A 13,078-nucleotide genomic window follows, 5' to 3' on the forward strand; every position below is an offset into this window, starting at 1 on the left:
CCGCGTTTCCTCAACCGGACGCAATACCTAATCCATTTGTACGCACCATGAAATAATAGAAATGCACACAGATCAAGCCTTCGACGTAGTACTAACCATACCAATTAGAGGGGCATCCCGGTCTATAAAATGGCCCTTGCAACGGCGCACATTACTAAACTTCTTTTTTTACAGATAGGTTTTGGTCGTCCAGGGACGAGTTTGGTCTTCCAGGGACGAGTCCGAACTAAGCTCTAACTATTTACCACGTCACATTAATTGGCATTGTATTTTCTACTGTTACCTCTGCTTTCCAACGCTACGTATTGCACACGCTTCATGTTTCTCTGATCACGTCTTTATTTGCCCTTCGACTTGTTCGCGGCATTCGACTTGTTTTCCTTCTCCTCAACGTTGGGCTTGTCTTCCTTCTTCTCCGACTTACTCTTGGCCGCGTCCGAGCCCTGCTCCTTCGGAGTGCTGTCCGTGCCAGCATCCGATGCAGCAGACTCGTAGTTGAAGAATCCCGGGGATCCGAAACCGTAGGAGGGGTTGCCATAGCCGTAGCTGTTGCCGTGATCGTAGCCGTAACCATAGCTAGGGTAGCCATAGGACGAGTAGTAATCTGGGTAGTATCCATAGCCATTTTTGTCACCGTAGCCATAGGACGAGTAGGAATCGGGATAGTATCCGTTGTTATAGTAGCCATCATAACCATAGCCACCGCTGTACGACGAGTAGTAGTCAGGGTAGTAGTCGTAGCCCTTCTTGCCGTATCCCTTGTCATAGCTGTAGTAGCCTTTGCCGTGGCCGTAGTAGTCGTCGTTGTAGTCATCGTAGTCCTTGCCATAGCTCTTGTAGCTGTAGCTGTAGCCAACGCCATAGCCCTTGTAGTCATGGTCGTCGTAGCCGTGGCCCTTCCGTTTGTAGTCATCATGACCATAGTCATCGTGACCATAGTCGTCGTGACCATAGTCGTCGTGGCCATAGTCGTCGCGGCCATAGTCGTATTTGCCGTAGCTACTGGTGTACTTGGATGACTCCGTGACCTTGTCGTCCTTGTTGTCCTTGTCTTCTAAGCGGCGACTATAGTGCGAATGGTCTTTGTGGTGGTCGTGGCCGTGGTGCTGCCTATGCCCATGATCGTGCTTACGAGGGTTGCGCCCGGTAGTGCGTGCGTCAGCCGTCTGCAGTATGGAGGCAGCGACGCAAACACCGAGCAACAGGATGATCTTGGAATGCATCTTGAACGGGATGTTTCTTGGTTGTTTGACGGTGCTGGTAAGGCGGTGGTCAAGAGTGCAAAAAAGAAGGCGAAAGGAAAAGTGAGAGAGCGGCAACACGCTGAAGAGAGAGCACAACGCTTCTGATCTATCGCCGTCACCTCATAGAGGTCTTCTCTGTCATGACTACTTAGACTGAGGAATTCAACATCATTCTATCATAAATTGTGACTCTGTAGTACTTTTTTAGATGCTTTGGTTTGCTTTTTGCGATTATTGGTCTAATATATGCGGTTCCGCAAAAGTGCCTTAACAAAACTTGAGTACATAGTGTTCAGCGTATATATTCTATAAAATCTGACAAGAAAGCATTGCACTTGGCACTTCCGCTACTTCCATCCTAGCGGCGCTTCAGCAGTTCGAAGACCAATTCAACATTGGTTCGGCCCATTTCTTCGAAAGCATCAGTCTTCGTCACGGCGTCAAAGTTGTGCAGCATGAAGGTGACGCACTGGTCTCGCAGCACTGTCGCGTTATGTAGATCGGCAGCGTGGAAAATACTAGCAGCATTTTCCACGCATAGCGATCCCAGCATTTTACTTTCACAGATGCGCTTCAAGCGTTCAACTCCATACTGTGTTTTCAGGTGGTAGTTAGCATAATTGGCCAGAGCAAACGCATCTTGAACTAGCGTACCCGATCAGCAGTGACGAACAATTCCATTGCCACGTCCACGGCGACGTCCAAATAATCCGTGTAGAGATATTCCATCAAAGAAATAAAGATGGGACGACGCACGTCTGTGATCTGGATCTCTCGCGCTCGACTCTCCAGCATCTTTCAAAAATAAAAAACAATCGCCTTGTTAGACTTTTAGAGTTAGTCTTCCCAGCACCTTCGCAATGTTACCTCTCCTGTCAGCATCGCGTTGAAGTAGCTGCAGCGAATACACAAAATCTTGTGCCCGTACACGGGAATTCCCTCCACTGTTCAATGACAACAAATGTTAAACAAAAGAAGTCGGAAAGTTTTTCCTTCCTTGACACACACACACACCGACAAACGTCACATCACTCATGACGTCGTTGTTCACCAGCATCCTCAGATCATTAATCAGTGTGCTCTCAGGAATCTCCAGTTGGAACTCTTCCTCTCCAAAACGGAACTGCTTGAAGTCGTTAAGCCGACTACTTCCGTCGTAACCTCCGAAGATGATGAGGCTCGAGTCGTAAGCGGTTCCAACGTGACAAAAGCGCTGTCCTGGCGGCTGACCGTTAAACTGCATCGGTTGCCACGTATTCACCTCTGAAAAATGAGCAAGTTAAATAGAAATATTAGATCTAGAAACACAACACCAGGCTCAACTTGCTTACCCAGATCGAGCTCGTAGAAATCGTTTACTGCAGTCCCCGTGCTGCCACCGAATATGTACATGGAGTTCGAGTGGATGACAGCCACGTGACTATCACGAGCAATTGGTGCTGGACCCTCGGTTGCCAGCAACGACCACACTCGTGTGTCTAAGGGAAAAAATACGCATGCAGTGCTACATGAGTCTACAGATTATTAAATTTCCGATGCGAACAATAGCAGCTTACCAAAGTCATATACATGAACATCGTTGAGGTGACGAGAGCCATCATGACCGCCAAATAGCACGCATGTGTGGTTATGCACTACCAAGGAGGACCGATACCTAAAGGAGCCAGCAGAACGTTGTCGTTACTCTTGATTGCTCATCACAATGACTACGCTGACACTCACCTAGGTCTCGGAACGCGCCCGGTGGCTGCCACTAGCGACCAAGTGTTGGTTTCTGTGAAGAGAATACAAAGAGCGAGCAATTGTTAGCACTGTTTAAGTGAGCCACTGATGCACGTCGAGATGTACCAAAGTTGAACTCGTGGAAGTCGTTTCTGTAGCTTCCGTCGTATCCTCCAAAGCAGTACATTGATTTGTCTGTACATTAATGAAAAAAAGGGGAACAGTGATAAGTTTCTTCTTTTTTACAGTGATAAAAAATAACTTAAGTAAGCTTCACACGTACCATACACCACCGCAGCATGACTGTGTCGAGCTGTGGGTGGCAGACCAGCACTAACCACAACGTTGCTCCATCTCTGCGTCACTGTACGCATGGAAGTACAGATCTAGCGTCAATAGAAATGTATAGATCACCAAAAAACACGTTTCTAACGTACAGAAATTGTACTCGATGAAGTCGTTGACGCGCGAGCTGCCGTCAAAGCCCGCGAACACGTAGAACGAGTCTTTGTAGACCACCGCCACATGGCGGTCGCGCGGGCTTGGCGCCGAGCCAATGGCCAGCACTACTGACCATAATTTACGCTTGAAGTTGAACTCGTAAAAGTCGTTAATGCGGTTGGAGCCGTCGTACCCTACAACAGATAAGCGCCGGCATTTAATTAACACTGATGGTATCGTCGTATTTGCGTCTACAAGACGCTGAACTGCGTACTACGAAGAAGGAATTATCCCGGGAAGAGTTTGCGACTGATTCATCGGATTCTCGTCAATATACCTCCGAAGATGAAGAGCGAGTCCTTGCGCACAGCACACACGTGCAGTGAGCGGTGACAGGGTGCTGCTGATGGGTTCTCGCAAGGCACTGGGGCCCACGCGCGCGAGCTGGGTTGCAGAGCCATCACGAGTAGGTAGAAGGGCCGCGTAGATTTTAATACTGAGTTCGCCGATCGCGCAAAAGCAACGCTCCGTAAATTCCACTTAAATTTTACAGGTTTTATAAAATTAAAATTATAAAATATTTCTGCCTCCTAAATTAGGAGTCCTAATATATCGGTACTTTGGTTGTATTTATATTAATCTCCTGAATTAGAATATAGGCCTCTCAAGAATAGGCACGACCAATTTTCTTCAGATACAACCTTTTCCTCATACCCAATTTATTTAGGATAAATATAACTACAAGGGGCAAAATTAATTTTAAAAACAGAAAATCATTAAACAAGCAACGGATTGGTCTAAATTACCGTTTAGATAACGCTTAAAAAAATGTCGAAGTTTGGCCACCTGGTCCGTCTTGCAAAATTCGTGGTGAAGATGTAAAATTTGAAAATATTTCGCTGGGATGTCAATTTTACATGAAATGTTGTAGAGATGTAGCGCGTGTGATTTTCTATTGAACGGTGCCACGTAGAGTGCTTAAATATCCCCAAGGGTCTGGTTTGCAGCAGCCGACAACAACAACAGCATTTGTATGGGCGTTGTTAGGCGAGATACGACAGTATTATCAAATGACTTATGTTTGTAAACATCTTGCTTATATTTTTGGACACGGTTTAAACAGATGCCCCGCTTATATTTCCCGATGGAAGAAGTACCTTTTTATTCACATAACCAGAAATTACCAATTATAAGTACCGTATCGTCTTAGTAATAGGCCTAAGCGACAGACCTCTTTAGCCAATAGGATGATCTGAAAAAAAACAGAAGGTGAAAATTAACGGTCAGCTAATTTTAAGTATTTTAGAAACCAATTCGTTCCTGCACACTTGAATCAGGATGGCACGGCCAACCATCAAGGGCACGAAAAAGAAGCGCAAACAAAACAAGCGAGTTTGTGTTGAGTATGGCCACAAGCAGGAGATTATCACCTACTTACAAGCAGGCCATACGCTTAGTGAAGCTTTGGACTAATTATACGGTACTTTGACCGGCAAGGAGCGACGATCAAAGCAGCAATTTATAAAGAAATGGCGTGGTAACGATGCGACGATAAAATCGGCTTGCGAGAGCGGACATTCACGCCACCTCAACCTTCGTGAGCGTGGCACAACAACAGTGTTATCTAAAGAGGCTGAAGAAGACATTGCTATGTGGATCAGCTCTCTTAGAAAGGACGGCGCGCCGGTGTCCCACACGATGATGAAACTTAATTGTTTGGAGGTGGAAGAGGACTGTGGGCTTACAATAGATCGGTTTTCGGCGCCCCGTCGTGGATAAAGCTGTTTATGCGCCGCCATAAGCTGTCTCTACGATCCAAGACGCGCCAAGGGCAAACAACCCCTGAAGACGCAGCACAAGTCTTCAAAGAATTTAGGTGAAAGGTACTGCAAACAATTGTTGAACAAAAATGTGTCCACGTATTTAATGCGGACCAAACGGGTAAGTTTGAAACTGTATTTTTCTTATTTTTTGTTTTCATAATATAACAACGTTTTCGCTTAATGTAGCCATTTTTTTAGTACGTTCCTAAACGAGCAATTACAGATAAGAAACGAAGACGGTTTGGATTCGTTGCGGAAATAAGGACAAACAAAGGGCGACAGCTACGTTACTTGGCGACTCAAGTGAAAACAAATTTGACACTTTTGTTTTGTTCAAAGCCGCACCGTCCAAACCACAAGGCAAGCAGAAAGAAAATGACAACTTGCGAAACTGGTTTGGTACAGCAGCTTGGCGCGAAATCAAAATACTTCAGGATAAGTATCCCTGTAGAATTTACGGCAACAACACGGCATGGTGGAACGAGAAGCTTTCGATCAATTTTTTGGAGTATCATTTCGCTTACCGTGAAAATCGTCACGAAAATGTTTTTTTACTATGGGACGACTTTAGCGCACATTGGACTCAGACCGTTCGTGATTTTGCAGCCTCTCTAAATGCTGTTCTGCTCAAGGTGCCCCCCAAGTATTATTATGTGTGTCAGCCTGCTCACATCTCGTGGAATAAACCGTTTAAAGGTGAGCTTCGCGCACTGTGGATTGATTCTATTAGACAGCAGCTACATACAACAGCGGTGAGCCAGAGCAAGTTCAGCGCAAAAAACAAAATTAAAGATGAAATTTTGCTTGCTCATACAAAACTTGATCAAGAAAATGCGAGTCGGAAAGTGGCTACCCGTTGAAAAAAAACTCGATGTGGAAGAGTTTTCGCTGGTCGCTCCATCAAGACCTGTGATGACGGAATGGATCACTTCTTGCTGGTCGAAATTGTCGTCTAAGGCAATAAATAGTGGTTTTGCGAGGGCAGGCTTCCTTACTGATGCTTGGGAGGTCGACATAGAAGAAGATATCGTCGAGCAACTTGACACTTTTGCCACCAAATTAGAGCGCTACAAAATTGCAGAGGAAGAAATCGCTTCTGACGACGATATAGAAAGTGAATGCAGCGGTGCTGAGGACGATATTGATATTGAGGACAAGTAGTATATAACTTTGCATTTATAACGTTTATTTATGTCTGTTCATTGTCGCCAACGACTAAGACGATACGGTATACACATGTCAAATAGGTCGTAGGATTAGAGGAGACATCCATGTTGGTTCATTTTCTGTGCTATTTCCCAGCCGTTTCTAACATACAAGGATTAGCACAAATTTTGCCCAGCTCACAAATGTTACATGCTGATTAGTACAGTACGTGCATATTTAGTGTCATATCGGCTCGTGATTGACCTGCTTAAGTTTGTTGCCCGTTCCAAGATTGATGGCATGAAAGCTGAGCATGTAGTGCAAATGTGGCACGACGTCTTTTTTGTTTACGGGCTTTTGGCGGGCTTTACGAATTTTGATATTTAGTTGATGAATACGTCACCAGTCTCTACATCTACATAATATGTAACACACGCGCTATGTCTTTCAATATTATTGAAAGACATAGCGCAAATCAGCATGTCAAAATCTATCAGAATCTGCTGTCGTTTTGCAATTTGAGAGGCTGTTGTCAAGGAGACAATGAACAGCCAATCTGTAAATCTTCTAGAATTCGGATCGGCTAACGTTTCTATATCTATGACTCAGTTAAGTATCTACTCCGACCAAAGGAGTTATGATAGTCAATTATTCTGACCTCTGCAATCTATCAGTAAAATAACTTTTTTCTACCGTAACTTACCGATGACCGCCATTTGACTAGTTGCACAGTAGAAAATTGATGGCTCGCATTTGGTTGAGACTAGTGGATCGAAATGGGGAACGATTGGAAGAAGTGTGGGTGAATTTGAGCGCTGATATCATAGTTGCAAATCTCCATGACGCGTTGACAAAATCAACGAAGCTAATCAGCTGTGATCGAGAAGGAGCGATTGCATCAGACCTTGAGGTGTACGAGTGGTGCGGTGACAACCCGCTGGATGCAAATGTGGAGATTGGCACCATGGGTAATTCCCTGGACCGTGCTCTTCTTGCTACAAAACCGAAAGTTTGGCTTCGGCTGGTGGATCCAACTGGGAAACAAGTAAATAAAGGGTGGGTCAATTAGAACGCTCGTGACCAAGTTGTTAATATCCAAAATGCGTTGACGGACCCGACGAAGCTAATCAGCAGGCATTTCCGCAGGGAGTACTGCGTTTAGAATTAGTACAAAACATCATTTGACGTTTTCTAAAAGTACTCCTTGAAAATGAAGGGATTTCTACCGCGGGATTTCTATCTAAGCCGCCGTAGATGGCTACTAGAGATTACCATGGGATGTGAATAAGGGTGCCCGATCTTAATGCACATATTGATACAAAAATCAGTATAATCGATACTCCGCTTTTCAAATTCTTAGGATTCCCTCTTTTCGGTAAGAAGGGCATGATTCTGAAAAAAATTCTGCGGGCTTGCCTGCTAATCAGTAGTGAGCTGAAAGGAGTGGCTGCATCAGATCTTGGGGTTTACGAGAGATAGAATGATACAATTTGCTCGATGAACATGAAAAGAATAGTGTATTGGGTGCCTCCCTGAACAATGACCTCTTCGTTAAGATATCGAGAGTCTGGTATCTGTTGTTTGCTGTCGACACACGCAGGCCGATCACAGGGCCTACTTTAGACTGTATTCCCGCGTCCAATCTCGTGATAAATCTTTAAGTTGCAGCTAATGACACATATGCTCGTACTCATCTGAAGGGTGTTGATGCTTCGGATCTCCGAGTACTCCCTGCATCGGGGCTGCGGTAGCTTTAGCGTCAGCGGAAGCCGTTCGACTCAAAGAGTCACTAATACTAAGTTCCTTATTCGAAGGACACTTAACACTTATAGCACACGACTCGGCTCAACATTAATTTCGTAACTTTATGTTTCAAAACCAGAAGTGTTTATTTATTATTATTGCGGTCATGCCGCCTAGGGGTAAATGTATCTGTTTAACTATTAAGCATATTTAAACCTAATCAAATGCATAGCGAGTGGCTTTCAGCCAACGTACTGAGAGGCCTTACTAACCCTATACCTACCAGGTCGCTCTTACGGGTCCGCTCATACCTCTATTAGACCGAATCAGAGCGTACAGATTCAAAATTTATTTTTTTCACCCAATCACTGTAGATCACGCAACCTCTACAATCTAGTGCGCGATCGCTTTGAGCCGCCGCTCCTGGTACAAAGATGATGGAGCCCTCACGAGACACGCTGTGCTGCTGGAGTGGCGCTGTCCCTTGCGACTGGGAGGTCTACGTAGAGGAACTGCCACTTGCTGCAGGGAGAACGCAGCCCAAGCTGCAGAAACGCAAGCATCAGAACAGAGTTCTGCGTCAAACGCTAGAGCGTATCTATCTCTACCAGAAGGTGGGCAATCTTTGCGGTGCTATTCCCCGATGTGTGCTAACGAAACTCAAGCAACAGCCTGACTCGCCAAGAAAGGTAAAGCCTTGTGTGTACTAGTTATCGGGGAGCTTTATCTGCTCGACTGGTGTGATTGTCCTGTTCTTTTCTTGCGGGTATAGGTCACTGGTTGTTCTGTTGACGCCCTACCTATCGCCACCAGCGCCCCTCGTAGTTGAAGCGAGTTTTTCAGGACCGCCTGATTGTGGAACGCAGTAAAACACTCGACGTGGAAGCCAACGTCACACTTCACGCAGCCGTACCGAGACTTCTTTTTATATTGCGTAGGCTGCATAAGTGACAGAGGAGCTTGCCGCTGCTGTGCATAGTAGAATTTGGCGTGATCATGTGAAGCGAGGTGTACATTCCAACAATATCATCCATAACTTCCCGAGCGCGCTTCTTTTGTTGTGGCTCTCGTCTGATTTTGCTTTGACGCTCATTGCTTGTCAGTACAACTGCTATTCGGCGTTTAACCTTACGCAGTGTTAGACATTTTGCAGCAGCAGGACGTACAGCATTTAAGTAATGAAAATGTGTTGATAATTGCAAGATCCATCAACCACGTATATATAGTAATGCTCAGTCGCTTTTCCCGGCGTCGTATAGGATTTGTACTGCGCAGTTGGTCGACACGATCAACAGCGTTCATACAAAGATTATATGCTCCAATAGGAGTTGAAGCCCATAAAAATTTGTACGGTGCAGCATTCGTTCTTCAGTCCATCGCTGAATTGGGTAGGTACCATGGCAGCAGTAAACAGCTTCAGGAGAAGTTGACGGAAGTGACCGTGACGAAGGCGTCGCCTTCAAGTCGTTGCAGTAAAACATCACGAATGTTTCTGTCTTTATAGACGATGTAGCCTGCTTTTTCTGCATGAACAAGGCATGGCTCAAATTAAGTACGATTCGCCTTAGCAACGCGACGCTGACGACTTTGGTGTGCTCTTTGCTTTTCCTGCCAGCCCGACTCCAGATCTACTACCGCTACCAGCTCCCAACTTCCCCGATCACCAGCATCCACACGTTCAATAGCATCTTTCACTGCGGTTTTGTTCCATTTATCCACAAGAATAATTCGTACAGCTCCAAGAAAATGCATTTCACCATCGGTAAACTTGAGTAGAGCCTGGGCGAACGTGTGTCGGGTGTAGAAATTGTCTGACACAATCAGTCGATGCCCCGTAGGTGAGCGCAACGCTTGCGATTGATGCCCAGCCATGGCAATCCACATCGCCGTCGCAGAATCAGCCTCAATGGATACTTCAGTATCGCGCAGTGTATTACAGAGTGGGGTACGCAAAGTAGGAAACAGATTCGTGTAGCGTTCAGCAGGAGTAGAAGGTATCGTGTTTCCCGACGGATTATCCCATAGTGAGTGTACGTAAAGCGAGCTTCCACTTAGCTACGGCATAGAATCGCACACCGTACTTATCGAGATTAGACGGCATGAACGTATTAGCCCGCGTCCTTGCATTGGTTTGGACAGTCATCTCATCAATGCTACTAGCACCAATCGGAACCGCAAAATCAGAAAAACGATGTTGGAAATGATCCATAACATCACGACATCGCCAAAGCGGGCCCCTCTCTTTATCAAACGACGGATGTTCTGGCGGGTGTAGCGTTAACGCACCGAGAATCTGCTGGAATTATCTCCTTGTCATGTTCTCGATAAATGTCGCCTGGCCTAAGAAACGGCTATTAGACCAATAATCTGAAATATCGTTCATTGGACATACGCTCATCGCTTTTTCGAGTCCTAAGTACGCATTGAACTCGGATTCCGTGACAGCTGCGTGCCCAGATTCAACTAGGAAGTCCGATGTCCATGGACGTAGTCTCTCCTTGAGCACACTTGTAAAGATAAGCAAGAAAACTCCAAATTCAGCGTTTTTGTCGAATGCATTAGCCACTTGCCCCGATATAGTCACATGAAGTCTGTTTTGGTCTCGGAGGGATGCCATGTACTGCTCACCAACAGTCACTGGCTCCGTAGAGCGGCTGTTCGGCCCTGCATCCTGCTCTTGAACGATGCCACAGTCTTCCCTCACCGTGTCTGTGTCCGACGCGGCACCCCCCCCCCCCTCGTCAGTACCCGCCTCGCCGGACGCATCGATCTCGCCGATGTCATATACTTGCCAGTCTCTAACCATGTCTTCGATCTCGCCCTCTGTGCTGATTTCGTGTGTGATCTGTTTGGAAAGTATTGGCTGCGGAAAATCTCTAACAAGCACATATCACACAGGTAATATATAACGTGGGGTCGGGAGATGCTTAGGTAGAGGTCTTTCAAGACCTCTAGCAACGTCATGTGGTAGATGATCCTTTATTTCAACCAATCGCATGTTAGAATTGTTTTGGTAGAGGTCTGACGGGACCTCTACCAGGCACTGTAGCTAAAAGGTTAGCTCTCCAACTTATGTACTAAGCGTTTGTTTACTCTCCAGGTACTCCGAGCATCTGTATGCTCCACACTATGTAGCCCCGTTGCACTCCAGAATTAGCATAAAAGAAGATCTGCAGCTGGACGCTGAATTGGGCAGCGCGGGAAACCTACAGCAGCGCCGCACGAAATGATGAGCTGTTGAGGCTTAGAATTGACAAAGATCAAGCTGCGCACGAGCCCTCGAGATAAGGATCAGAAAATTTACAAAACTTTTGAGACCCGGACGTCTGCATTTACGATCACGTGTCTTTTCGCATATTTTACGAGCCAAGAATGTGAAACTTCAACCCTGGGCTCACAAGTTTCAAATAGCAACTGTCCAATAGTTGCTCGAGAAAGAGAACCTGTTGCTCCTTTCGCTTTTAAAACTCCAACCCAAAAATTCTCAGAACCCAGTTCCTGAACCCAGTATGTACCGGAATTAACGGTATTTTTGCAACCGATCAATTTTTGCAACCAGTACCCCGTAAAAAGTCTGCAGCACCAACAAAATTAACCAGTTTGGCATCAAATCAGTGTCCCAGTTAAAGCGCGCTATTGCTTACAATATTGTGAGCAAAGCGACGGTTTCAAATGGACAGGAGTATCTTGTGCGAGATTTTACGCCTTCCGCAAGAAATCTTTCGCCATGCTGCTGCTACTTGGCCTGATCTGCGTACTCACAGTGGTCGCGACTTACGTTACCGTGTTTATGACAATTGGGATGCGGTCGCAAATACTGCGCGCATTACTACTGCACGCGTTGGCATTGTGCCAAGGTGTAAAGCTCAAGTGGGTGACCGAGCCGGACCTCGCGTTCCACGTTCTCAAGTCAACCGGAGACAAAGGCGAGATGATTGAAGCAAGACTAGCATTACCAGCCTGGAGTCCCGTCATCTCACTCGAATCAGTTAATGGAGAACAATGGCGACGGATGAAGACGCACTTCACGAAACTGACTCACGTGTTGCAGCCCATCTCCCACCTCACGACCATTTTCGAGACCCGTGGCCAAAAACTACTGAAGTCCGACGTGGTAATCGACGCCCTTAAGTTGAACGAGCTGTCGGTTGCATGTTTCTACGAGTGGGTCTTTGAACGGGAGTTCGACAGTGAAACATTCGCTGAGGTTTGTCAAGCAACGTGGGAGTGGCGGAAGCAAATTGCACTCAAAGGATTTGCGGACTGCGGCGTGAAGAAGCGCACAATTGAGTGGTGTGTGGAAGAGATCAAGCGCACTCCTCGATTGTACGATTTATTTGGCGAGAAATGGGCGGAACCGGAATATTATTCGCTCATTTTGCAACCGTTTATACTCTCACCGGCGATCAACCTGACCGACGTCGCTGTGGTAGTCAAAGAGTGGGCGAAGACGACTTCTGCGACGGAGCCAATTACACTGGAGATTATTCGACAATGTGTGTGTAGTGCTCATCCATTCCCAGTGGTGGAACGGTACTTCCCTTCAGGCGACGCTGCGATGAATATCGCACCGAACACTCATGTTCTGATCCCGCTGGATGAGATGGCGGGTGATGCATTCGCTGCTGGAGTTGATTTGACGTTTGGTGCAGGATCTCGCGTTTGTGTGGGACGTCACATGGCCATGAAAGCGATGCTGGGGTTGTTCACGGATTGTATGGTGCGCTCGGACAAGTTCCAGCCAAGACTAAACCACAAGTACTCGGGACGTCATAATGACGGAGAGGAAACTGCGATCGAAACTTTATATCAAGTGCAGTTTGTGGTAAGAACACTAACCGCTACACTCATTGATCGCGTCAAAAGAAACCTTCGCAGATACTCGAAAACGTGCTGAGTGCAACAAGGAAATGTAAAAGGAGCTAAAGGAAAGCACTAGCATCAATTTCAATTAATGCA

The 13,078-nt window shown here is 46.2% G+C and overlaps 3 protein-coding genes across 3 annotated transcripts; 1 reads left to right on the forward strand and 2 right to left on the reverse strand.

Moving 5' to 3' along the window:
* Positions 1 to 338: 338 nt before the first annotated feature.
* On the reverse strand, positions 339 to 1,223 carry PITG_22707 (M96 mating-specific protein, putative; the record flags this gene model as incomplete). The annotated part of the gene is made up of 1 exon (XM_002907392.1): positions 339 to 1,223. One exon carries the CDS (start codon positions 1,221 to 1,223, stop codon positions 339 to 341), a length of 885 nt encoding a protein of 294 aa, XP_002907438.1.
* A 311-nt stretch (positions 1,224 to 1,534) lies between these two features.
* On the reverse strand, positions 1,535 to 3,875 carry PITG_02520 (uncharacterized protein; the record flags this gene model as incomplete). Its single annotated transcript, XM_002907393.1, has 11 exons — positions 1,535 to 1,836; positions 1,899 to 2,039; positions 2,112 to 2,188; positions 2,259 to 2,507; positions 2,576 to 2,722; positions 2,801 to 2,898; positions 2,967 to 3,018; positions 3,093 to 3,161; positions 3,250 to 3,330; positions 3,404 to 3,601; positions 3,745 to 3,875. The coding sequence occupies 11 exons, from the start codon at positions 3,866 to 3,868 to the stop codon at positions 1,603 to 1,605; spliced, it is 1,470 nt and encodes a 489-aa protein (XP_002907439.1).
* Positions 3,876 to 11,846: 7,971 nt separating this feature from the next.
* On the forward strand, positions 11,847 to 13,045 carry PITG_02521 (uncharacterized protein; the record flags this gene model as incomplete). Its single annotated transcript, XM_002907394.1, has 2 exons — positions 11,847 to 12,944; positions 12,998 to 13,045. 2 exons carry the CDS (start codon positions 11,847 to 11,849, stop codon positions 13,043 to 13,045), a joined length of 1,146 nt encoding a protein of 381 aa, XP_002907440.1.
* Positions 13,046 to 13,078: the final 33 nt, after the last annotated feature.

This window comes from Phytophthora infestans, genomic scaffold (genome assembly GCF_000142945.1).
Source record: "Phytophthora infestans T30-4 supercont1.3 genomic scaffold, whole genome shotgun sequence".
Classification (NCBI taxonomy): Eukaryota; Oomycota; class Peronosporomycetes; order Peronosporales; family Peronosporaceae; genus Phytophthora; species Phytophthora infestans.